Genomic DNA, 25,660 nt, shown 5'->3' with positions numbered 1-25,660 from the left:
TTCAGAAGTCCCAGCTGACTGACACAGGATATTCTTTATTTGTAGATGACAATCAACTCTTGGAGCTTTCGGGGTTTTCTGTCACCCCAAGAGAGTCAAATCCTGCCTGCAGATGGTGAATAATTTTCTCTCTTCAGTCTTGTTCAGCTAACCAGTGGATGAGCCTTTTAGAACTCTGGCATCCATTGAGCAGTTCATCAGATTAGGAAGACCCTGCATGAGACTGCTGCAATTCTTCCTGAGAGCCAGCTGGGATAGGAGAGTTCATCCAGACTCAGTGTTTTTCATAACTTTGGAGATCAAGACTGACTTGCGATGGTTGAAGACTGGAAAAAGACTTTTGGAAAGGAAGTCTCTCCTCCCTCTTGAGGTGTGACGTAGACTTCTATTCAGACGCTTTGTATCTGGGTTGGGGAGTTCTTCTGGGAAGCAAGGAAGTTTTGGCGACATGGACCTTGGAACTGAAGACAATTCATTTTAGCCTTCAATCCTTCATGACTGAGGTTTTCAACAAGACAGTGGCGATCCACTCTGACACCACTGCCCTTTCTTACATCAAGAAACAAGGATGAACTCATTCTTTCTCCCTCTGCGAGGCAACAAGGGACCTTCTCTGTGCAGAGCAGATTTGAACCAGAGTCGTCACTCTTTGTATTCAAAGTGTCACTCTTTGTATTCAAAGCAAATTAAACTTGGTGGCAGACAAGCTGAGCCTTCACAAACAGGTTCTCCCTCGCAGAATGGACTCTGGATCCACTGGTGTGCTCCTACTTGTAGAAACTAAGGGGAAAACCAACCCTAGACCTGTTTGTAACTCCAAGAATCTTTACCTTCTGCTGTTCTGTTTTCTAGCCCTGGATCCTCTGAAATGGCCGACAGACACTACACTACAGGACTGGTTGAACATAGACCTTTATGCATTCCCACCATTCAGCATGGTCAGGGAAGTTTTAAACAAGTTTTGAGTCCATCAGAATGTGACATTGATCTTATTAACCCATTCTGGTTTCTGAAGGAGTGGTTCCTGGATCTCCTCGGACAACTAGTAGACTTTCTAAGGCTATTTCTACAAAAATCAAGTCTTGTCAGACAACCGCACATTGAGGATTATCCACTCATGCCCTGACAGGATTCAGACCATAAGAAAACTCATTAGAGCGAATGGCATTTCAAGACCAGCTGCAGAGGTTATTGCAAGGTGTAAATGTCAATCCTCAAGCAAGGACTACCAAGCTAAGTGGACAGTCTTCTGCAACTGTGTAGAACTGTGTAGAAAACATAACATTTCATCTCCTCAAATGTCCATAATGCAGATTGCTGGTTTTTGCTCTTTTTGAGATTCCCTAAAGGCTTTTTTTTTTTTTTCTCTACCACTAGAGGTTACAGGGCCATGCTGGCCTCTGTTTTTCATCATAGAGGTTTGGATCTGTCTTTGAGCCAGGACCTTTCCAACCTTATTAAATCCTTTGACACATCCAAACAGAAGAAGTTAGATTTGGTCGCATGGAACCTAGATTTAGTTAGACACAACTTGTCTCTCGCCTCTATTCTTCAAGCCATGTATTGGAGGTGTTATTTGATTTTTGTGACTCTACATACATGAAGTGGAAACAGTGTTTGGAAACTGCTGCACCCTGAGTCCGTTGTCAGTGGCTGGCATGGTTTTTGGGGACAAAGCATAGAAAACATTCCTGGTATCCTTTTTCTCTTTGCCTTGATATAGCGTGTTGAATCTTAGTGGAGTCTTGGGGTACCATGTACTTGGAGTACCCACCAGTTTTTCAGTGGATGGGTAATATTTTTTTATTATTTGGTGTAGGTGACAGCATTCTCTGTTTTTATTGGGTACTGCATCCAGGGCAGGGGCAACTATTGATGCTTTGCTAGCCATCGGAAATATCCTTCACTGCAAAGCTCTCTCTAAAGTAGAGGCTCTCCAATCCTGTACCACCATGCCACTACAGGTTAAGATGAGCACCAGTCAGAGGCAGTATCTTCCTGCAGTAGTTCTTGTACTAGGTAGGGAAACAACAAGTATTTTATCAATGCTAGCAATTGCTCTGTTTTAAAATTCATTAGCAATACTAGTGTTTTGGAATAGAATATATCCATGTATGCCACCTCCTGTCAGTGTGGGATTCAGCCATGTAATTACTTGGTAAGCTACTGATATGAAAATGTTATTTTCATGATAAAATTAAGTTTCATAAACAGTAGTACCTCAGGATACGAAATTAATCTGTTCCGAAGCGGCCTTCATAACCTGATTTTTTGTATCTTGAACCACATTTTACATGTAAATTGCCTAATTCGTTCCAAGCCCTACAAAAACACCCCAGTAAATTTTATAATAAAGCTAAATTGACCAATAAACAATGAAATACAACAATTTGGACCATTCAATACCTAACTTAAGCTACATATACTACTAATATGTGCTACATACCTGTAAATAAAGTGTATTAGTGTACATGGTACAAGAAATACTGTACGTACATACGTACTTATGTAGTAAAATTTGGAACCTTACCTTTCGAGTGAGGCGATCTCCAAAAGTAGCGACAGAGGAGGAGGACAAATGGCAGAAAACTTGAACACTTAACTTTACGAAACACATTAAAAAGGACAGGAAACATTTACACTAAATTTTACGAAACACATTAACAAATGGCAGAAAACATTAACACTTAACTTTACAAAAAACCTTTAAACTTTTTTTTTAAATTTTTTTTTTTTTTTTTTATATATATATAAAATTTCAATTTCTTCACTACCGAATGGATGCCAGTCCGTTTACAGAATTTATCAAACCAACCCTGAGAAGCCTTGAAGTCTGGGGTTGGCGTCGATGTCCCTTCTCCGTCGTCTTCAGCCTGGGCAATCTGATCTCCGAAAATAGCGCTGGCCTTGTGGCAGATTGCCATCTCGGTTATCGTATCGCCAGCAGTTTCTTTGTCCTCAATCCATACAAGAAGCAGTCTCTCCATCTCATCATGCACGTGGCTCCTCTTGTTGGACAAAATAGTCACGCCCTTGGAAGGTGTAGCTGCTTTGATGGCTTCCTTCTGCTTAAGAATGGTGCCTATCGTTGAAGGATTTCAGCCGTATTCCTTAGCGATCACACTCAACCGCATGCCAGCCTCATACTTCTTGATAATCTCTATTTTTGCCTCCATAGAAAGCATCCTCTTCTTTCCGTGAACTTCAGCAACTTTCTTGGGACCCATGACTATATGTATGTAATTAAGTTACTAATTAAGTTCTCACACAACACGATAAAGTACAAAGTGAAATCACTAACATGAATTTACGTTAACAAAGGAAATCGTATATGAATAAACGACTTCTGCATGCTTACGATAACGATGCTGCTATTGAGTGGCCGAAGAACGCCTTTACGTAGAACATGATGGGAGAGATGCTGACCAATAGAGAGCAGGATCTTACGGCGGTGACTAGCATCAGGAACCAATGGGAGAGCGGGAGGATGGTGGCAAGTCTACTCAGTTGGCAGCGCGCAAGTTTTAAGATTGTTCTCAGTGGTCCGGGCGAATCTCGGGACTTTACAGTAAAACCTGAATTATTTTCGTATGCAGAGGCAAAAAAATCTTCGTATTTGCTTTTGTAACTTGAATTTTTCGTAATTTGGGACTTTCGTATGTCGAAGTTCCACTGTATACTTACTAAGAAACTACAGAATGGGAGCCCTTCCTCCCCCCTCACATGGACATAAGGGGCACAAACAAATTGAAGCCCTTTGCGAAGTTGTTTCTCTCATTCCCCTAAAGTTGGCGGGCTAGTCACCTTCATAAAAACAATAGAAGCGCGACCACAATTTCAAAATGTAAGCTGCCGTGCAAGTTGAAACTATAGCTATGTAATTACTTGGTATATGTGAAACAAAATTTTATCATGAAAATAACATATTTTATGCTTAATACTAAAAATTATTTTGCTGTTTCTTTTTTCTGTATTTCTTGAACATCATATATGTATATAGTAAACCCCCATTTTTATATAAGTAGCTTATCAAGGGATTACATAGCTGTAAGTTTCTAAAACTACGGCAGATAAAAATGTGAAAATTTTTGCAAATTGCAGTAGCGCTCTTTTGTTTCGGTTGTATGTAGTTCGCCCCGCCCACTTTCAGGAAAGAATAGGTACAACATAGCTGAACAGAACAATTTGCCTCTGCCGGTCAATGACGTAGTACTTGGTTGTTGGGCAGCTCTGGAAAATTTTGGTCATCAGATGGTTGTGATTTTTCACCGGTTGGGTGACGCATTCCATTAATTTGGTAGCGCTAATTATATTAGCTTAGATTATCACTGATTTTGACTCCTGAATTTTATTTTTGATTGAATTATGTTGGACTCTAGTGTTAGGTTTTGCAGCAAAGGCTGCAAAACAAGATTAACATTTGCTGAGTATGAAGCTCATAGGATGTAGTATATGTGCAGGGGACAAGTTTGTTCTTTTGCTCTGACTTCAGATGAGTGTAAAGATTGGGATAAGGGGAAGTGGCAGGTGTTAGATGCTTATTTAATGAAACTTGGACATGACAGAAGTAGGAAAGTGGCCTCTAGAGCCGAGGCTAAGACCGCTAGTCAGGTGAGTTCACCTAGGATTGATAATATTAACCCTTTAACGCCGATTGGACGTATTAAACGTCAACATAAATTGTCTGTCGGGTGCCGATTGGATGTATGGTATGTCGATAAAAAAAGTTTTTTAACAATTCGTGGAAAAATACTTTTAGGACTACCAGGCGAAAACTTTTGAATCACGCGCCTTATAGGATGCTGGGAGCTCACGGATCAAGGCATTGTTGTGTTTACAAACGTTACACAGGCGCACAAGCGTGAATTTCTTTCTCATCGTATCAATGACACATCTCAGAAATTATTTCGTCACTGACATAATTTTTGCACCATTTTAAATTAGCCATTACATTGAGTATTATATATGAAAATGTGTGCAGTTTCATGTAGAATACAAAAAAAAATACTCATGATTGTAGCTTTGATCAGTTTTGAAATATTTTCATATAAATAACGATAAGTGCCAAAATTTCAACCTTCAGTCAACTTTGACTCTACCGAAATGGTCAAAAAATGCAATTGTAAGCTAAAACTCATATATTCTAGTAATATTCAATAATTTACCTTCATTTTGCAACAAATTGTAAGTCTCTAGCACAATATTTCGATTTATGGTGAATTTATGAAAAAAAAACTTTTTCCTTACGTCCGCGTGGTAACTCTTCCGAAAAAATCATAAATTTTTTTGTGCGATTGTCGTAATGTTTGCACCATTTTAAATTAGCCGTTACATAAAGTTTTATATATGGAAATGTGCGCAATTTCATGCACAATACAACTAAACACAACCCATGGTTGTAGCTTTTATCAGTTTTGAAATATTTTCATATAAATAAAGATAAGTGCCAAAATTTCAACCTATGGTCAACTTTGACTCTACTGAAATGGTAGAAAAACGCAATTGTAAGCTAAAACTCTTATATTCTAGTAATATTCAATCATTTACCTTCATTTTGCAACAAATGTAAGTCTCTAGCACAGTATTTTGATTTATGGTGAATTTATAGAAAAAAAAATTTTTTTCTTACGTCCGCGTGGTAACTCTTCCGAAAAAATCAGAAATTTTTTCGTCCGATTGTCGTAATGTTTGCACCATTTTAAGTTAACCGTTACATAAAGTTTTATATATGGAAATGTGCGCAATTTCATGTAAAATACAACTAAAAATAGTTGAAGGTTGTAGCTTATCTCATTTTTGAAATATTTGCATATAAATCACGATAAATAAAAAAACCATTTTTATACATTCAACTTCCCTGCCAGATATATACTTAGCTATAGACTCCGTCGTCTCCGACAGAATTTCAAATTTCGCGGCACACGCTACCGGTAGGTCAGGTGATCTACCGCCCTGCCCTGGGTGGCAGGACTAGGAACCATTCCCGTTTTCTAATCAGAATTCTTCTGTCGCCCAGGCCATCAACATTGTTGTTGGTTCCTCTCGATTGGTTTTTCTTTTTTCACCGGCAATTGATCTTCTTGACCGACTTTTGGTGACGTATCTGGATTGTTGGATTGGCATACGCTTTTGTGGACTGTTTTGTGGACTTGATTTTGGATTTTTCTTTAAAAATGTCTGACTCTGGAATGGTTGTGAGACGTTGTGTGAATGTAGGCTGTAAGGTGAGGTTGCCGAAAGCTTCGGTAGACCCTCACACGGTATGCAAGGGTTGCAGGGAGTATGAGTTCTTTTACTAATACTTGTAAGGAATGTGAGAATTTGAGTGAGAACGAATGGAAGAATCTAACTAATTATTTAAAAAAGTTAGAGAGAGAAAGAGTGAGGAAGGCTTCTTATAGAAGTTTAAGTAGTTCGAGATCTGAACTAATTCCTAGCTTGGGATCTTCCCCAAGGGTAAGTATTGCTACTTCTCCTTCCATTGCAGCCCCTTCTCCTATTGCAGAACCTGTAGATTCAGCGAAAGAACTTGCGGATCTAAAAGCAGCCTTCAAGTTGATGGAAAACAAAATGGCTGCCATACAAGGTAAGGCTAGTGATTATTCAGTGGACAGTGATATGAGTGTCCCCAGTGTAGTGGAGGGGGCATCTGGTCGGCTCAGCAATGCTCCTAGGTCTAGACCTCTTCCAAGCTCACATGCCCAGAGGAGAAGGAATGTCGAAAACCGAAAGGAGGTTGTGGAGAATCCCCACCGATCAGGTGTCCCTTCGGCGGTTTCTGTGACACCCCAGACTGCCAAGGATCGCTATTGTAAAAGCGTCCTGCGTGAGTGTTTTTCGTCGTCGGGATCTTCATCTCCGAGACGTGATTGGAGGGATTCAGATCGATCTCGGCCACTCAAGAGGAGTTGGAAGGCTCCGACTATTGATTCGAGCCCAGAAAACTTCCCTGAGGAGTCTCCCTCGGGAGTGAAGAAGGCAAGAAGAGCCATTCTTTCAACCAGAGTGAGAAGGAGGCAGGAGGTGGAGGCTATGGACTCCTCCCCTCCTCCTTCCCCTCCTCCCGAAGAGGATAAAGAGGAGGTTACGAAGAGATTCATGATGGCGATGCAAGAGCAGATTTCGTCTTTTGTAGGAGTTCTGTCAAAGGAGCCTCCATAGAAGGAAAGACTCTTCCCTTCCGATCAAAAGATCCTCCAGACGTATGGAGGTATCTGCCGCCAGGATCGATACTCCTACTCGAGGTGAGGTTTCCTGTACGAACCTGGATGAACCTATCAGACGTCTGGCACCGGCCAGGAGTGAGGAGTCACCCAGGAGGCAGGAGCCAAGAGCCAGGAGTGAGGAGTCAACCAGGAGGCAGGAGCCAAGAGCCAGGAGTGTGGAGTCATCCAGGCAGGAGGCAGGAGCCAGGAGGCAAGAGCCAGGAGGCAAGAGGCAGGAGCCAGGAGCCAAGAGGCAGGAGTCAGGAGGCAGGAGGCAGGAGCCAAGAGTCCGGAGTCAGGAGGCAGGAGTCCGGAGTCAGGAGGCAGGAGTCAGGAGCCAGGAGGCAGGAGTCAGGAGGCAAGAGTCAAGAGCCAGGAGGCAGGAGTCGGAGACTCGTTCCTGGAAGTTATGACTCTTCTCCAAATAGGAGCTCCTCTACTTCAGAGCGTAGGAGGTCTTGGAAGGACTCTCCCTCCAAACGTGAACTTTCTCCTTCGTCTGATCGAGGTTTAGACGAGTTGTCTGATGACGAACCTCCTGCTAATGAGGGACTCTCGAGTTATAAGGTCTTAGCCTCATTATTGCTTCAAGAGTTTGGAGATTCTCTTAGTCCAGCGGCTCCTCCTTCTCCTCGTTCTCTCTTTTCGAGCTCGGCTACGGCAAAATCTTCGGCCTTTTTGAAAATGAAGCCTGCAATATCGATGAAGAAGGCACTCCATTCTTTAGATTATTGGATGGACAAGAAGAAAGAGTTAGGAAAGACGGTATTCTGCATGCCTCCTTCCAAACTACATGGAAAGAGAGGTATTTGGTATGGGACAGGAGAGACTATGGGTCTTTCTCTGCCTGCCTCTGCAGATGCGGACTTTTCCAATTTAGTGGAGGCCTCTAGACGTCACTCCTTAGGATCGGTCAGAGCGACGTGGAGCACTTCAGAGTTGAACCACTTTCTAAAGGGACTTTTTGTCACTTTAGAGGTGTTCAACTTTCTGGATTGGTCACTCGGAGTTCTGGCCAACAAATCTAAAGATCCGGAGTTTCTTAAAAACCCAGAGATTCTCCATAGCGTCCTGTCTTGCATGGACAAGGCAGTACAGGACGGTTCGGGAGAAGTGGCTTCCCTTTTTGGTGCTGGTCTCCTGAAAAAGAGATCAGTATATGGATCCCTATTATCAAAAGGGGTTTCTCCGAGCCAGAGGACTGCTTTATTGTTCGCCCCTCTATCGGATCATCTGTTTCCTTCTCAGTTAGTGAAGGATATATCTCGCTCGCTAACTGAGAAGGCGACACAAGATCTACTAACACAAACGTCCAAGAAAGGACGCCCTGTAGTGTCGGCGATTAAGAAGGACTCTCGTCCTCCTCAGCAGCCCTTTCGTGGAGGTACAGCGGCTCGTCCCCCTGCCAGAAAGAAGAGCTCTGACAAGAGAGGAAGGTCTTCCTTTAGGCCTTTCAAGAAAACCAAATGACTTGTTGCTCCTTCAAGCACCAGTGGGCGCCAGACTCCTGAACTTGCAGGAGTATGGGCAAGAAGGGGAGCCGACCCTTGGTCAGTGTCGGTCCTAAAGAAGGGATATGTAATCCCCTTCGAGAACAGCCCTCCCCTAACATCTACGCCTCGGGAACTGTCAGCGAGGTACAGAGACCCTGTAATGAGAAAGACTCTCCTTCAAATGGTGGAACAAATGTGGGAAAAGGAGGCCATCGAACTTGTGCAGGATCCACACTCCCCGGGATTTTACAATCGCCTTTTTCTAGTACCAAAGGCATCGGGGGGTGGAGACCAGTTCTGGACGTAAGCGCTCTGAATCGCTTTGTTCAGAAAAAGAAGTTTCGCATGGAAACGTCCGCTTCAGTAATGTCGGCTCTTCGTCCAGGAGATTGGATGGTCTCTCTGGACTTGCAAGACGCATATTTCCACGTTCCCATTCACCATTTGTCAAAGAAATATCTTCGCTTTGTAATAGGAGACAAGATTTTTCAATTCAGGGCTCTGTGCTTCGGTCTGTCTACAGCTCCGCAAGTATTCACCAACCTGATGGCGAATGTGGCAAGATGGCTTCACCTAGAGGGAATAAACATCTCCCTCTACTTGGACGACTGGCTGATCAGGGCCAAGTCGGAGATTCAGTGCTTGCAGGACTTATCAGTAACAAGGAACACGATAGAATCGCTGGGATTACTCGTGAACCTCGAGAAGTCGCAGCTGATCCCCAGCCAGAGCTTGGTCTATCTGGGGATTCAGATGGATTCTCGGGGTTTTCGAGTATTTCCTTCGCGAGAAAGAATCACTCGAGGTTTGTCGAAAATCTCGAGCTTCTTAGAGAGAAAGAACAGTTCAGCGAGGGATTATCTGAGCCTTTTAGGGACCCTGTCCTCACTAGAAAAGTTCTTCTCTCTGGGGAGGCTTCACCTTCGCCCTCTTCAGTTTTTCCTGAAAGGGGTGTGGAGTTGGAAGACGGGACAACTCTCGGACATCTTCCCGCTTTCACAAGAGGTAAAAGATCATTTGAAGTGGTGGATCCTTCCTCTTCAAAAGAACGAAGGCGTATCGCTTGCCCTGCAGAACCCAGACCAAGTGTTGTATGCAGACGCTTCGGAGTCGGGATGGGGAGCGACGTTAGGAGCAAGGGAGGTGTCAGGCACCTGGACAAAGGAACAGGTGTCCTGGCACATCAATTGCAAGGAACTAGTGGCCATACACCTAGCCTTAAAGTTCTTCGAAGAGATAGTCAGAGGCGGGGTGATACAGATAAACTCGGACAACACCACGGCTCTGGCTTACATACGCAAGCAAGGAGGCACGCACTCTTTCTCCCTCTTTCAGTTAACAAGACACCTGTTAACCTGGACAGAAGAAAGAGGCATAACTCTCCTCACAAGATTTGTTCAAGGCATCAAGAATGTGAGAGCGGACAGACTGAGCAGGAGGAATCAGGTCCTTCCCACAGAATGGACTCTACACGAAGAAGTGTGTCGAAGTCTTTGGTCCCTGTGGGGGAGACCTCACATAGACCTGTTTGCGACGTTCCTCTCCAAAAGAATAGAGATCTTTTGCTCTCTAGTGGAAGATCCGAGAGCCTTCGCAATAGACGCGTTTCTCCTGGATTGGTCGGGTGTGGACGCATACGCCTTTCCCCCGTTCAAGATCCTGGGGGAAGTGCTCAGGAAGTTCGTAGCTTCGAAGAACACGAAGTTGACGCTATTAGCCCCATTTTGGCCAGCCCAGGAATGGTTCACAGAGGTATTGGAGTGGATAGTGGACTTCCCCAGATCTCTTCCAAACAGACCAGATCTACTCAGACAACCCCACTTCGAGAGGTTTCATCACAACCTCCCAGGTCTCGCTCTGACTACCTTTCGACTATCGAAAGACTTGTCAGAGCGAGGGGCTTTTCTCGCAAGGCCTGCGGGCTCTATCGCTAGAGCCCGCAGAGCTTCGACGAGAAGAGTATACCAATCAAGTTGGGAAGTCTTTAGGAGGTGGTGTAAGAGTCAGAAGCTGTCCTCCTCCAGTACCTCTATAGTGAATATTGCCGATTTCCTCCTCTTTCTGAGAGAGGAATCACACCTTTCTGTCTCAACAATAAAGGGATACAGAAGCATGCTGTCTTCAGTATTTAGGAATCGAGGGTTAGATATTGCAAGCAACAAAGATCTACACGATCTAATTAGATCCTTTGAAACTTCAAAGGCAGCTACTCCTAGAACACCTAGTTGGAATCTAGACGTGTACTGAAATTCCTTTCATCGGATAAATTCGAGCCTTTACATCTGGCTTCCTTCCGCGACGTCACTAGGAAATGCTTATTCCTGGTGTCTCTCGCTACAGCCAAGAGGACGAGCGAATTGCACGCTCTAGATTCCACAGTGGGGTTCAAAGGAGATGCTGCCATCTGTTCTTTCCAGACAATGTTTCTGGCAAAGAACGAAAACCCGTCAAAACCGTGGCCCAGAAGTTTTGAGGTAAAAGGCCTATCTAACCTCGTAGGCAGAGAGATAGAGAGGTCTCTCTGTCCAGTGAGAGCTCTTAAATATTATTTAGAGAGGAAGAGACAGATGGGAGCTTGTCAACAAGGTCTTTAGTGTGCGGTGAAGAACCCCAAAAGACTCATGTCCAAGAACGCCTTGGCTTTCTTTGTGAGAAGCGTAATTACGGACGCTCACAAGAACTGCTCGGAGGAATCCTTCGGTCTTCTAAAGGTCAAGACCCATGAGGTGAGAGCAGTAGCAACGTCCTTGGCGTTCCAAAAGAATATGTCTCTAAAAAATATATCATTGAGACTACATATTGGAGGTGCAATTCAGTGTTTGCATCTCATTATCTGAAGGATGTGAGAGTGACCTATGAGAAGTGCTTCTCTCTAGGTCCATTTGTATCAGCAGATACAGTGCTGGGTCTTGGAGCAAAGACTGATCCTTAAATATTGTGTTTTATCGTACATAAACCCTCTTGTCAGATATGTGCTTGGTTTTCTATTAGCAAGCTCACTGATGTCGCACGGGAGCATAGTGTCATTGCTGGTAGGGGATCAAGGGTATGTATGGCTAGTAGGGAGTACAAAATTTTTTTTTTGTATATTTTGTAAATGAAAGTGTAATTATGTTTCGAGTTTTGGTTGTTTGTAAGGAGTTCGGGGATAACTCCTTGCAATCTTAGAACTAACATGGATGTTAGGATCAGGTGATCGGGATCGGTGTTGTGCTCCTTGAACAAGGTGTATTGTCATGTTAGTGGAATAGCACCCAATGACAAAGGCCTTTAGGCTCTGCCGAGTAAGTGGATAAGACCCCATTGGCAGACCCACAAGAACTCTTAGCCATAGATCAATATCTCGCTGAGGCTCTTGAGGCTAAGCAGACTCCAAGGCAGTAGCCGCGAAGTCTTCAGCCTAATAAGATAGGAACCAAGGTTTATTAATACCTACAACATATGTTGTTTACCTGTCTATTTCAGTAGTTAGCTGTCTCTTACCCACCACCAATGGGTGCTAATCAGCTAAGTATATATCTGGCAGGGAAGTTGAATGTATAAAAATGATATTGTCATGTTACAATAAAGTTTTATACATACTTACCTGACAGATATATAGGATTAATGGCCCACCCAGCCTCCCCGCAGGAGACAGGTGGAAGAGAAGAATTCTGATTAGAAAACGGGAATGGTTCCTAGTCCTGCCACCCAGGGCAGGGCGGTAGATCACCTGACCTACCGGTAGCGTGTGCCGCGAAATTTGAAATTCTGTCGGAGACGACGGAGTCTATAGCTAAGTATATATCTGTCAGGTAAGTATGTATAAAACTTTATTGTAACATGACAATATCATGTTCGGTCAACTTTGACTTTACCGAAATGGTCGAAAAACGCAATTGTAAGCTAAAATTGTTACAGTCTAGTAATATTCAGTCATTTATCTTCATTTTGAAACAAATTTGAAGTCTCTAGCACAATATTTAGATTTATGGTGAATTTAAAAAAAAAACTTTCCTTCCCTCCGCGCATGGATTCTCCGCCGCAAATCTCCGAAATGCGTACGGCGTATTCTCGTAATATTTGCTCCGTTTCATATTAGGCGTTTCTTAGAGTTTTATATATGAAAATGTGTGCAATTTCATGTAGAATACAACAAAAAATAATTGAAGGTTGTAGCTTTTCTCATTTTTGAAATATTTGCATATAAAAAAATATATAAATAAATTTGACATTCGGTCAACTTTAACTCATCCAAAATGGTTGAAAAATGCAATTGTAAGCTAAAATTGTTACAGTCTAGTAATATTCAGTCATTTATCTTCATTTTGAAAGAAATTGGAAGTCTCTAGGACAATATTTAGATTTATGGTGAATTCTTTAAAAAAAAACAATTTTTTTACGTCCGCGCATTACGAATTCATGCATCATTTTGTGATAATATTTTCTCTGTGTAGCTTTGATCGTTTTACGATTTGTTATATACCAAAATGATCACAATTTAGTGTACAATACAACAACAAAAATTAACTCATTAGCTTTAACCGTTTTGCTCACAGCGCTATTTGAATATAATTAGTATACATGAAATTTCGTTTTTGCGCTATCATATATCACATTACAGGCGGTCCCCGGGTTACGACGGTTCCGGCTTACGACGTTCCGAGGTTACGACGCTTTTTCTTAAATATTCAATGGAAAAAATCCGTCCTGGGTTACGACGCTTGTTCCGAGGTTACGACGCTGACGCTTCCGACGCTCCGAGTTAACGACGCTTTTAAAAAACGCATACTATGATAAAAATCCTTTATAGTTTAGCACAGTATATTAATAAAAATAAGTTTCTGGTTAGATTACAACAAAAATTTTGAGATTATGATGATTTTCGACACTTTTTATGTTGTATTTTTCTATGTTTTTTAGTGACGCCTCATATGCGGAACTAGTTTCCGAGCGAATGAATACATACTAGTTTACATATAACAGTCCAAAAGCGCAAATAATGAAAAAATCATTGCTTGTTTCCAGTAATAATAACAAAACGAAGTTTCTGGTTAGATTACAACGCAAATTCCAAGTATCCAAAGAGAGACATTATCCAGTAATTTGATCAGAGAGAGAGAGAGAAGAGAGAGAGAGAGAGAGAGAGACGAGAGAGAGAGAGAGAGAGAGAGAGAGAGAGAGGCGTCTTCCGACGCTCCGAGTTAAGGACAGAGAATTGTTCGTTTCGTTAAACGGCCTCTGACTCATGCAGCAAATGTTTTGTTGATACTAATAATATAAGCCTATTTAAAGATACGTTTACTTTAATTAGTCTATATGATACGTAAATAGTAATCAACTGTTCTTGTAGCCCTCAATATTTGGCAAAATCGAAGTATCCAAAGAGAGACATTATCCAGTACGTAATTTGATCAGAGAGGAAGAGAAGAGAGAGAGAGAGGAAGATGCGAGACGAGAGAGAGAGAGAGAGGAGAGAGAGACGCTTTGGCAACAATGGTCTCGGGGGTTTTTATAGCTTCCTTCTGCTTGATGATCGTGGATATTGTAGAAGGATTTCGACCATACTCGTTTGCCAAATCGACGATACGAACGCCACGTTTCATGCTTTGCTATAATTTCATGTTTTGCTTCCATCGAAATAATTTTCTTGGGTTTTTTCTTATCACCTGCTTTGTCTTTAGCTTTGAGACCCATGGTTAATAATAAAATAGACAAAATAACACGAAAAATAGGCGCAAATACAACGAACTAAACAACGACTGTTAACATGCAGCACCAACAAACAAACAGACTGAACGCCATTTATCGGTCGCCTATACAACTAACACTCATCGCAAAATCGTATCTCAAATATTTCGTTGTATATCAAAGCTTGTATTTTCGCAAATTTTCTGTTATATCTCAAAACATTCGTATATTAGGGCAATCGTATGTCAAGTTTCCAATGTAATTTGATCAGAGAGAGAGAGAGAGAGAGAGAGAGAGAGACGAGAGAGAGAGAGAGAGAGATGAGAGAGAGAAGAGAGAGACGCTTTGGCAACAATGGTCTCGGGATTGACGTAACGTTTATTTTCTGAACAGATAGGACAGAGAAGTGTTCGTTTCATTACACGGCCTCTGACTCATGGCAGGAAATGTTTTGTTGATACTAATATATAAGCCTATTTAAAGATACATTTACTTTAATTAGTCTATATGATACGTAAATAGTAATCAGCTGTTCTTGTAGCCCTCAAGATTTTGCAAAATCACTCCAGGTTGTACATAAAACTTCAAGAATGTAGTGTCACCAGAGGATTACAATAGTTTTTACCTTCAAGAACCAGCATTCTTTTATGAAAATAACTCCAGGTTGTACATAAAACTACAGGAAACAACATGTAGTGTAACCAAAGGATTACAAGTAAGGTTTTTATAACTTTTTATTAGTTTAAGACATATTTCCAAGCGTCGTTCCGGCTTACGACGATTTTCGGCTTACGACGCGTCTCAAGAACGGAACCCCCGTCGTAACCCGGGGACTACCTGTATTTATATATGATAATGATATTTTTTTTATTTCTGATGGTTGCATACTGAACTTCAGGCAATGACAAAAAAAGGAGCCAAAAATGAACTCCTAATCTTGAAAACTAAGCACGCTGTGATTTTTTGAAAAAAATATTTTTTCCGCTTCGGCGCTCACTCCGAGACCCCCTCCGCATATGGGAGACGATTTTTATTATACCCCTTCGGCGTTAAAGGGTTAATGATGTGAATATTTATGTGTCTGTTGGGACTTTGACTGCCTTTTCTCCCATTAATACAGTGGTACCTCAACATACTAAAGGCTCAACTTACGAAAAGCTCGAGATACGAAAGCAAATACGAAGATTTTTTTTTGCTCTACATACGAAAATTGTTCAAGATACGAAAGGTTGTTGCTTTAAAGTCCGATATTCACCTGGACCACCGATAACAATTTTAAAACTCGCGTGCCGCCAACTTAGTAGACTCGCCACCATCCTCCCACTCTCCCATCTGTTCCTGATGCTAGTCACCGCCATAAGATCCTGCTCTCCTATTGGTCAGCATCTCTCCCATGATCCCATCATGCATTGTACGTAGCAGCATGCTTGTTCAACCACTTGGCAGCATCATCGATATCGTAAGCACGCGGAATTCATTCGTTCTATACGATTTCATTTATTAACATAAATTTATTTGTTAGTGATTTCGTTGTAGCACTACTTTATCGTGTTGTGTGAGAACTTTACTTCATACGTATACGTACTACATAACTTAATTACGTACAGTATATACGTAGTCATGGGTCCCAAGAAAGTTGAAGTAGGAAAGAAGAGGATGCTTTCTTTGGAGACAAAACTGGAGATAATAAAAAAGTATGAAGCTGGCATGCGATTGTGTGTGATCACCAAGGAATACGGCCGAAATCCCCCCCCCCCCCCCCCCCCCCCCCCCCCCCCCCCCCCCCCCCCCCCCCCCCCCCCCCCCCCCCCCCATTCAGCATGGTCAGGGAAGTATTGAATAAATTCATTTTTCACATCTGATGATGTTGCTAGCTCCCTTCTGCCACAGAAAGAGTGGTTTCCAGACCTAGTCAATCTTCTTGTGGGTTACCACAGGCTGTTACCTCAGAGAACAAGGCTTCTCAAACAGCCACATTTCCTTCGATTCCATCAAGGATTATCCACTCACTCTGACAGGCTTCAGACTGTAACGAAGCTTGTCAGAGCAAAAGGGTTTTCAAGAAGAGCTACAGAAGCAATTGCAAAGTGCAGGCACCAATCTTCAGCAGATCTTTATCAAGCAAATGGTCAGATTTCAGAATGTGGTGCCAAAAAAATAATATCACTTCTTTAGAAACTACTATAATGGAAATTGTAGATTTTCTTATATATTTGAGATCCACAAAGGGATTAGCTACGCCAACCATTAAAGGCTGCAGGTCAATACTGTCATCAGTTTTTAGATGTAGAGGGATAGACTTGTCAATGAACTAAAATATTGTAGATTTGATCAAGTCTTTGGACACAAAGAAAATGAAAGAGATATCTTCAGTATCCTGGAACTTAGACATTGTACTAAAATGGCTTTCAGATCCTCCTTTTGAACTGTTGAATTATGCTTCCCTTTGAGATCTGACAAGGAAGACAATATTGAGTATTGTAGCTATGGCTGAAAGAATAAGTGAAGTCCAAGCAATTGATAAAAAGATAGAATTTTCTCAAGGAAACACAGTTTGCTCCTTTTCATTATGCTTTTTGGCAAAAAATGAATGTCCCTCAAAACCTTGTCCTTGTTCGTTTTTAATCAAGAGCTTAGCATAGATTCTAGGCCCAATAGAAAAAAGAAAGAAAAAAGGTATTAGAGGCACTTCTCAGAAGTTTTGATACTCAGCGAGAAATCCCTTACGCGCTTTGTCTATGAATGCCTTGGTTTTCTTTCTTAGAGATGTGATTATTGAATCACATTCAAAATTACATGAAGAAGTATTCTTCTTATTAAAAGTTAAAGCACATGATATAAGGGCAGTAGCCACTTCACTGGCTTTTAAGCGGAATCTCTCCCTGGAAATGTAGATCGGTGTTTGATACGCATTATTTTCGGGACACCGAGACAATTTACGATGAATGCTGTACATTAAGTCCATTCAACATGGCTGGCATGGTACTGGGTGATGGAGGATATGAGTTAACCGCCTGTTTGACTATCTCCTCGCCTTGATTAAAGTTGTCGAGTTTGTCTTGGTAAGCCTGGGGGTACTGTGTACTGGAGTACCCTCCAGTCAATTATCTTTTATGGAGGGGTGGTTTTAACAAAAGTTGTTTTGGTGTATGGTTTAAATGGTGGTATAAGTGATAAGACTGGTCTTATGTTGAACTGCGTCTATGGCAATTGCATTTATTTTGTTCAGATTATCAGCTTTGGCAACAAATGGAATTATCCTATGTTTGCATAGCACCCTCTAAAGTAGAGACCGCACGTGGTCCTGATACCCTGTCACTACAGGTAGAGAGAAGTAACGACCAGAGGCAGTGATTACCTGCCGTAGCTCCCTCACCAGGTAAGGTTACAACAAGCACCTATCAGTGCTAGCTAATTTACCATTTCATGTAAAGTTCTGTCTAGAATCTAGAACATTAGTAGTGAAATACTATACGTATGTCCATGTTTCCCACTGCGTGTGAATGTGGGATTCAGCTATGCAATTGCTCGGTAAGTTGCTTAGATAAAAATGGCATTTTTATAATAAAATTATTTTTTGTGCATACTTATCAAGTACTAATGCATAATTACATAATGGGAACCCACCCACTTTCCCACTAGTATAGACATAAGCACAAACAGATTGTTCTGTTCAGCTATGGTGTAACTATTCTTCCCTGACAGTGGGAGAGGGTATCTACACACAAGCAAAATTTTTCAAATTTTTAGCTGCTGTAGTCTTATAACTATGCAATTACGTGGTAGGTTTATAAAAAAAATTATTTTATTAATAAAATGTTATATTTGCATTCTTGAGATTCGCAGACTCAATTTGCGGATTTCTCTTTGGACCATATCTAGTCATTATTTGCAGGAAATTCACCTATTCACATTATTTTTCACTTAAAAATATTCACTAATTAATTACTGTACTATTTTCTTATCAGTTTCAAGACTAAATTCAATTTTTGTGATAAAACTATTAAAATATTCAGGTACTATAAGCATTTTTAGAGGAGTTTTAAGTATTTGCGGATCTTAGCTATTCTCCGGGGAACTGGTACACATTTCCTGCGAATACAGGAGGCCCACTGTACAGTGGTCCCCTGCTTAGTCACGCATCGGCAATCGCTGGTTCAGTAAATTGCTGGTTTTTCCAAATAGTATATCGTGGAAAATCTGCCATAAGGCCAGCGCTATTTTCGGCGATTTGATTGTCCAGGCCGAAGACGACGGAGGAGAAGGGACATCGATGCCAACCCCAGAGTTCAAGGCTTCTCATGGGTGGTTCGAAAAATTCCATAAACGGACTGGCATCCATTCGGGGGTGCGGCATGGGGAGGCGGCCAGCTCGGACACAAAAGCGGCCAAAGCCTTTATTAAGACGTTCGATGAGATGACAATCAAGGAAGGTTACAGTTCTCAACAAGTCTTCAACTGTGATGAGACTGGCCTTTTTTGGAAAAAAATGCCTTGTCGGACGTACATCACGCAGGAAGAGAAGAAGCTACCCAGGCATAAGCCTCCCTCTGAAATGTCTGCTGTTGTTGGACAATGCCCCTGCTCACCCTCCTGGCCTCGAGGAAGGTATCATAGCGGAGTATTCTTTCATCAAGGTTCTTTATCTTCTGCCTAACACCACCCCTCTCCTCCAGCCCATGGACCAGCAAGTGATATTGAACTTCAAGAAGCTGTATACGAAACATCTTTTCAAGAGACGTACAGTATTAATCAAAATTAATATAATGAAAAATAGTAAATCTATTTTATCATAAAAATGTATTTAGCCATAAAAATAACATCAAAATAGTACACTAATTTGTGAATAGTTATCATTGGAAAAACCTGTGAATAAGCGAGTCCTACTGCAAATAATGTTTAGATAGGTCCCTCACAAAACCCTGCGAATCTTGAGAATACGGGGGTTGACTGTAATACAATTGATGTTCCAGTATAATGGACAGTTTAGATAAAACTATTTTTAGAACTACCATAAATGCAATTAAACATAACTTCAAGGTTTATATAGAGAAATATATCAGTTTTATCTTCTGCTTACCATACACATAGTGTGTTTGATTAACTATTATGATAAGACTTTGTTTTAGTAACCATATGTTGACTGTGCAAACACATTTTGTTACTGAAAGGAAAATCTTCTAATGGTACAGCATCAAATACATGCATATTTAATTCACACATTTAACAGAAACGTAATACAGTAACTGCATAGTACAGAGTAATGAAATGGTTTTTCAGTATTTTCCTTTTTCCATATTAGGCAATGATGATCCTGCACCACATGACGTTTCAAAGATTTAGTTTTTATGCAAGGTTAATGTATTTTTTGTATTTGGTATTTCTAGGCAAAGGCTGTGAAAGATTACATCAATAATGTTTTGTACGTTACTTGGAGGCAGCTTCTAGGACGTGGTCTTCATCGTTTGTATTTCTTTGGGATCAATTATTACACTCTCAACGTTCTAAACACAACAATTGATAATCCGTAAGTACATAAATTGTTGATAATCTGTAAGTACATAAATAAGTACATAAATACATAAATAATTACTAAGTACTAATCAGTGTTGGTGTGTATCAAGATATATTTGTAAATATTGAGACTAAGAATATATTATTTTCACCTGATTTACAACAGACCTGCTACATACTTATAATTAGCACAGACTTGTGGTCTCGCAATACTAAGGTATTTGATACTCAGAGAAAATAATTGTGAGCCAGGAGGGAGGTCAGATTGTCATGTATATCTAGTTTGTAGATAACAAGGCTTTGACTCTTCAATAGTAAGTTAGCTTACCCTGGCCAGTAAAAATATATAAACACCAACAAGAATTATGAGGAAACGAAGAGTTAAAAGTTCCAGAAATGCCACTTCTATGATAATGAAAATTATGATAAGTACAATACAGTGGAACCTCAGTTTTCGTACATAATTTGATCCAGAACCTCCCAAAAAATTTGAAACATATGAAAACTGAAACAATAATTCCCATAAGGAATAATGTAAATACAATTTGTGTGTTCCAGACTCCCAAAAATATTTTTAAAAATAATTTTATAGGGAATAGTTTTACATATAGAGAACAATGAAAAATAAATATAAATGACTAATGAAATGAATAAATGAACATATAACATCACTCTTACCTTTATGGAAAACACTTGTTAGTGTATGGAAGACGGAGAGGAGGAGAGAGGGAGGAGGAGAGGTTATTGTTTGGAAGGGGAATCTCCCTCTAGAAGGACTTCAGGTATCAAGGACCTATCTGGGCTTACCTCTCTTTGTTTTTTACTGGCACTTTCTGAGGTTACGTCCCCTCTTCGTTTTTTACTGGCACTAGGACCAGCTTGAGTTACTGAACCCCTGTTGCACAACAAAATTGTCCAGAGACATTTGTTTCTGGCATTTCTTTAAAATTTGCCTAAAGTTAAACACGGCATTGTCATTAAACATGTTGGAGACATGGCTTACAACTTCTTTGTTGGGATGATAATTCTCCAAAATTTTTTTACATCATTCCACTTTGTAAACTTGTCTTTAATCCCTGAAGTAGGCACATTATGTATGCCCATTTGTTTTGTGAATTTTTCAAACCAGCCTCTGCTGGCCTTAAATTCACTAACAGCAGGGCTTGTAGGCATTTGCTCACTGAGATCGGCATGCATCTTCCTCCAGCACTGCTGTGAGTACTTTCTTAAATTCTAGTGTTTCTTGCCTTTTTTTACAGAAGGGCTAGAACTTGGAACTTTCTTTGGCCCCATGTTGCCTTAATATCAGTTGCGCTCGAATACAGGCCCGGTCATGCGCTGGGCCCCGGATTGAGTATTTCTGAGTGTATGAAAACGGAGGAAACTTACGATGACTGAGATAAAATTTCGTAGAAAAAAGTTTACAAAAACCGAAACATACAAAAAGTGAGGTGTACGAAAACCAAGGTTGCCTGTAATTGAGAAAATAATGATTTAGTGATTCATAATAAGAATTGTAGTGGGAGAAATCTGGAGAACAAGCTAAACAGCATCCATGCAGACAATGACCAGTTGGTCCTAGACAATGACCAGTTGTTCCTACACAATATACAAACCATCAGTCCTTTACATTCTTGGTGTAGCTGGAAAATGGCTGTTAAACTCTTGAGCTCTTGGCCTGATTGTCATTAACCTCGTTTTTTCCTGGTGGGATTTTTTTTTATACTGTATATTATAGTGTGTTTGATATTTATTAAAATACAAACCCATGAATTTTTATAGCCTTGCATAGGCCATCTTCACCCAGTGTGTGTCTTGGGGTCGGCAGTATATCTTTTGTAACTTATGATGAGTATTGCTCTTTGCTGCTTGCACTGAGGGCGAGTTTGCCTGGAGGAAACCTCAGAGGAAGGTTGCTGAGCATTGTTGGTATGTTATTTGCTTCCAGTGGGGCCTTTGGTAGCTTCCCCGATGGTGCCTTTGGTACCCGTCCCTTCATCCTCATTTCTCTCTCCCAGTAATCTTTCCTTAAAGTAGTCTCTCCTTTGGGAGGGTTCTCTCCTTCGCCGTCTTCACTGGCTTGTCGGGCAAAAATTGTTGAGGGTGGGAGGTCAGACAACCTCTTTACAATGGCCTCCTCCTGCTTCTTAGGTCAGTTACCCTTGGAGTGAGAGGAGTCCCTCTCTACTAATCATTTTTGCTTTTTTCCTCAGGTTACCAGTGAGCATCGTGGGCTGGATTGTCGCTGTTGGTTATCGTTTCCTTTAGAATTTTCAGCTTGATACTCCTGTATGCTCTGGCATTGCCTTGTTGTACCTGTGGTCCATCTACTTCTACTTTGCCTTCTCTCTTAATTGCTCTTGTTTTCCTGGCGACCAGTCACTGGGGAGCTCCTGCTGTGCCTTCTTGCCCCAGCTTCCCTGATTGCTCCTGTTGCTAATACTAACGTTCCTGTAGCTCTTGCCAGCCGGGCTGCTCCTGTATGTTCGCCTGCTGGAGCTGCCATGGTCACAACTGTTGGTACTCCTGATGTTTGTGTCACTTGGGCCGCTTCTGTTGTGCTTCCTTCCATAGCTGCCTTGGCAATTCCTGTGCGTCCTGACTTTCATATTGTAATAAAAGATGTCGGAGAGGAGTTCAAGGAAGAAGTCCTGTGAGATGTAGCATCTTCTTCAAACTGATCCTCGCCTGCATCTTCTGAGGCCTTCTCCCCTTCTTCTTCCAAGGCTCATTGGTTGAGGAAGAATAAGGCTGCTTCTCCCCCCCTCCCCCCTCAGAAGTTCCTTCACGGGGCTTCTAAGTTGCTGCCTCCTTTCAAGGAGGCAGTAGGTTCTCGCGTCGTCTCTACCCTGCCTTTGGGCTTGGGAACCAAATCGCATACCTCACAGGGTCTTGTGTTTTGGGAGCTGTTAGGCATGCAGACATTTGGTGTGCACTCCTATTGCCAGTTCTAAGAAGTCTGCCTCCAAGACTGGTGCAGTGTTGAGGGCTCAGCCTAACTATGGAGTCTCGAGCATCTTGAACTGGTGCCAGAGAGACCTCTCATCATCCTGGTTCAGGCACAGGGCGAGAAAGAGCCAAGACATCCAGGTGTCTTGGCTCTCCCTGCCAGTACTGTACCAGTACCAGTACTTGGCCAGGGCAGAGTCTGGTGCCTCGGTCTGGACTGAGCACCTGGAGAAGCAGGGTTCTTTCGTTGGCTCTTCTTGCTGGTAGGGCGGGAGCCGATTTGCATTCTCCTCTGGGGTCTCATGTTTCAGGAGTCTTGAGGGCATGACCTCTTGAGGCCGTTCTCTCAAGCCCAGTTTTAGAAGTCTGCGTCTAAGACTGGTGCTGTTCGTGTCCCTTCTTGGTTTCTTAGAAAGCTAAGAAGAGACCACTCCCAATGACCATTCTTATGAGGTACAGGAGTTTTGCCAGGTGCTCAGATCCCTTGGAATTACGGACACTTGACTCGTGAGTTCTAGAATGTCAGGGATTCTGCAGAATTTAGAGCACTTTCCAAACCAGTGCTAGAGGGTTTGCTCTTCAGTCTGGTGTAGGCACAGAACGAGAGTAAGTGCTGAGACATGTCAGGTATTTTGACGCCACCTGCCAGCTCTGCTTGTTCAGGTCCCATCCTTTGTCTCTTGGACCTTAGCGTCTGAACGCAAAGGATGGCAGACACAGAATCCCCTTTTAAGCCTTCTTCCCGAAGGGCTTCAGCATCAAACAAAACTAGAGGATTTAGGGAAGAAAGCTTTAGTTCTTGGCAGACGAGTACAGCTCACCCAGCTCAGATCACATTCACACAATCTGCTTGGCTCAGCTCTCTCATCATGGCTCGACTTGCCTGCTGAACTAAGCCATTAGTTGTGTTCAGCTCGCTTATCTTGGCTTGCCTTACTTACCACGCAGGCCTCTGGTTGCTTTCATGGAATCGGCTTGGCTTGGCTCGTTTCCCCGTTCACTGCCTAGTCCCAGATCGCATTCACGTGATCTACTTGGCTCGCTCAATTGTGCTCGACCTGCTTGATTTAGCTGAATTGGGTGCTCAACTTTTTTTGAGTGAACTTTCCACTCTCCTGAGGTTGGTGCATTGCCATGGCATAAGCACCCTCCTTCCCCCTGTTGTCGTCATCGTCATCCTGCTGGTTCATTTTCTCCTTACATGTTTTCTTGAACCTCTCAGAACAACCAAGAGGTCTAAGGCAGACAGAGAGGATTACAATAAGCTTGTCTCTTTTCAGAGTTTGGCTACAAGGGTTAAAATCTCGGGATCGATCCTCGGATCGTCTGGTCGTACACCCGAGTAGTTAAGGAAAGTTTCCTTGGGTTCTGTCAAGGTACTCCCTTCAAGGAGAGAAAATTAGGAGTTTTGCAACCCGCAAAGCTTCAAGGGTTTTCTTTGGGATACGAAAACCCTCGATTTTCATTTAGCAGATATCTTTTGCACTGATTCATCAACACAGTGATCTTGGGGGTAGGATAGCAGCATCCCCTGTGAATGATCTTCACTGCTTGAGGTCCTTGTTCTTCCAGGAGAGATGGAGTTTCAAAGGGTCACCGCATTCTTTTTTTTCCCCCAGAGGGGTCCTGTGCCGACTGCAGGTTATTCTCCCTCTGCTCCTACTGGACTCGTGTCTCACAGTATTTCTCATTGCCGTGAAAAAACTCCCCTTGCTACAAGTGACAGAGAGCCTGTAGGACACTGCTATGGTTTCCCTCCAGGCAGTTTCCTATGAGATCTGTGACCCTTCACTCCTTTAAGACTTTGTCTCTTCAGATGCAGTAATTTCTGGAGACTGGTGAGAGGGGGGTTGTATTTTTCCTCTCCCAGAACCAGACAGCAACCTGTGGGTAATTCTGGTGCTAAGAAAAGGAACATTGTTCGAATTCGGATCTTCAGTTTTGTAAGTCCTGAAGTCGTCTCGACCCTTAGAAATGGACCTTTATTTGGTTCTGCCTCTCTCCTTTAGAGTGTGGCGGATACCGCGGTATTCAAGGAATGTGCTGGGCCTTTGTATCTGCTTGGCCCGACCCTCTTCCACAGCCCCTAAAAAGCCTCAGGCTTTAAAGGGCGATCACGGAAACACTCAGCCTTCTTTCTCTCTGAGAAAGTGCACGTATGTCTCTTTCAACCTTCTTTCTGATCGGGAAAATGGCAGAAGGAAGGAGATAGGAAAGAATGCTCATAACAGGTGTTCTCCCACTGCTGGTGCTTTGATGAAGGTTTGTCTGTTGAATCTCTGGACTTGATAACAACATAGCCGAGACCCAGCAGTAGGTGTTCTTCAGGAGAAGTACCTGCTTTCTTCTCATCAGCATCCTAGAACTCAAGGCAGCCTTTTGGGCCTTCCAAGAGTTTCAGGATTTGGTTTTTGAAACATTCAGTGGTGTTGTTGAGCAACACCACAATTGTGGCATTTATCACCAAACAAGAGGGTTTCATTTCCCTCATGTTTCGGTTGACATTGCAGGTGCTCATGTGTAACTGTAGTGCACTCGTAGTTCTGTCAGCCAAACACATTTCCAGATGGAATGTATTGGCAGACAAGCTCAGCCTCAGATTCAAGTGATTGGTGCTGAGTGCCAGAAGTCTGCAGGTTTTCTGCTCTATTGCACCTGACCCATGGGCTGCTGCGATGCCTTTTGGTCTCAGCCTTCTTCTGTTGAACTTCCATTCAGTCTCCTCTTCTGTGTTCCCGTGTCAACTGATCTCCATCCTAGACAAAGCCACGTCTCTTCTAATCAGAAAAAGGTTAGCCCATAAATTAACACTGAGGTGAGCCCTATATG

General features: G+C 42.1%; 1 protein-coding gene across 4 annotated transcripts in view; it reads left to right on the top strand.

Annotated features, from left to right (window-relative positions):
- Positions 1-25,660, top strand: part of LOC135220585 (lysosomal cobalamin transporter ABCD4-like) — a 274,508-nt gene that overhangs the window by 80,767 nt on the left and 168,081 nt on the right. For all 4 annotated transcript variants that reach the window (XM_064257839.1, XM_064257838.1, XM_064257840.1 and 1 more), the window contains exon 4: positions 19,756-19,895. In XM_064257839.1, coding sequence (XP_064113909.1) covers positions 19,756-19,895 — 140 coding nt within the window. The remainder of the gene's footprint in view (positions 1-19,755; positions 19,896-25,660) is intronic.

Source organism: Macrobrachium nipponense, chromosome 2 (genome assembly GCF_015104395.2).
Source record: "Macrobrachium nipponense isolate FS-2020 chromosome 2, ASM1510439v2, whole genome shotgun sequence".
Taxonomy (NCBI): Eukaryota; Metazoa; Arthropoda; class Malacostraca; order Decapoda; family Palaemonidae; genus Macrobrachium; species Macrobrachium nipponense.
This window is presented reverse-complemented; position numbering and strand designations above follow the sequence as displayed.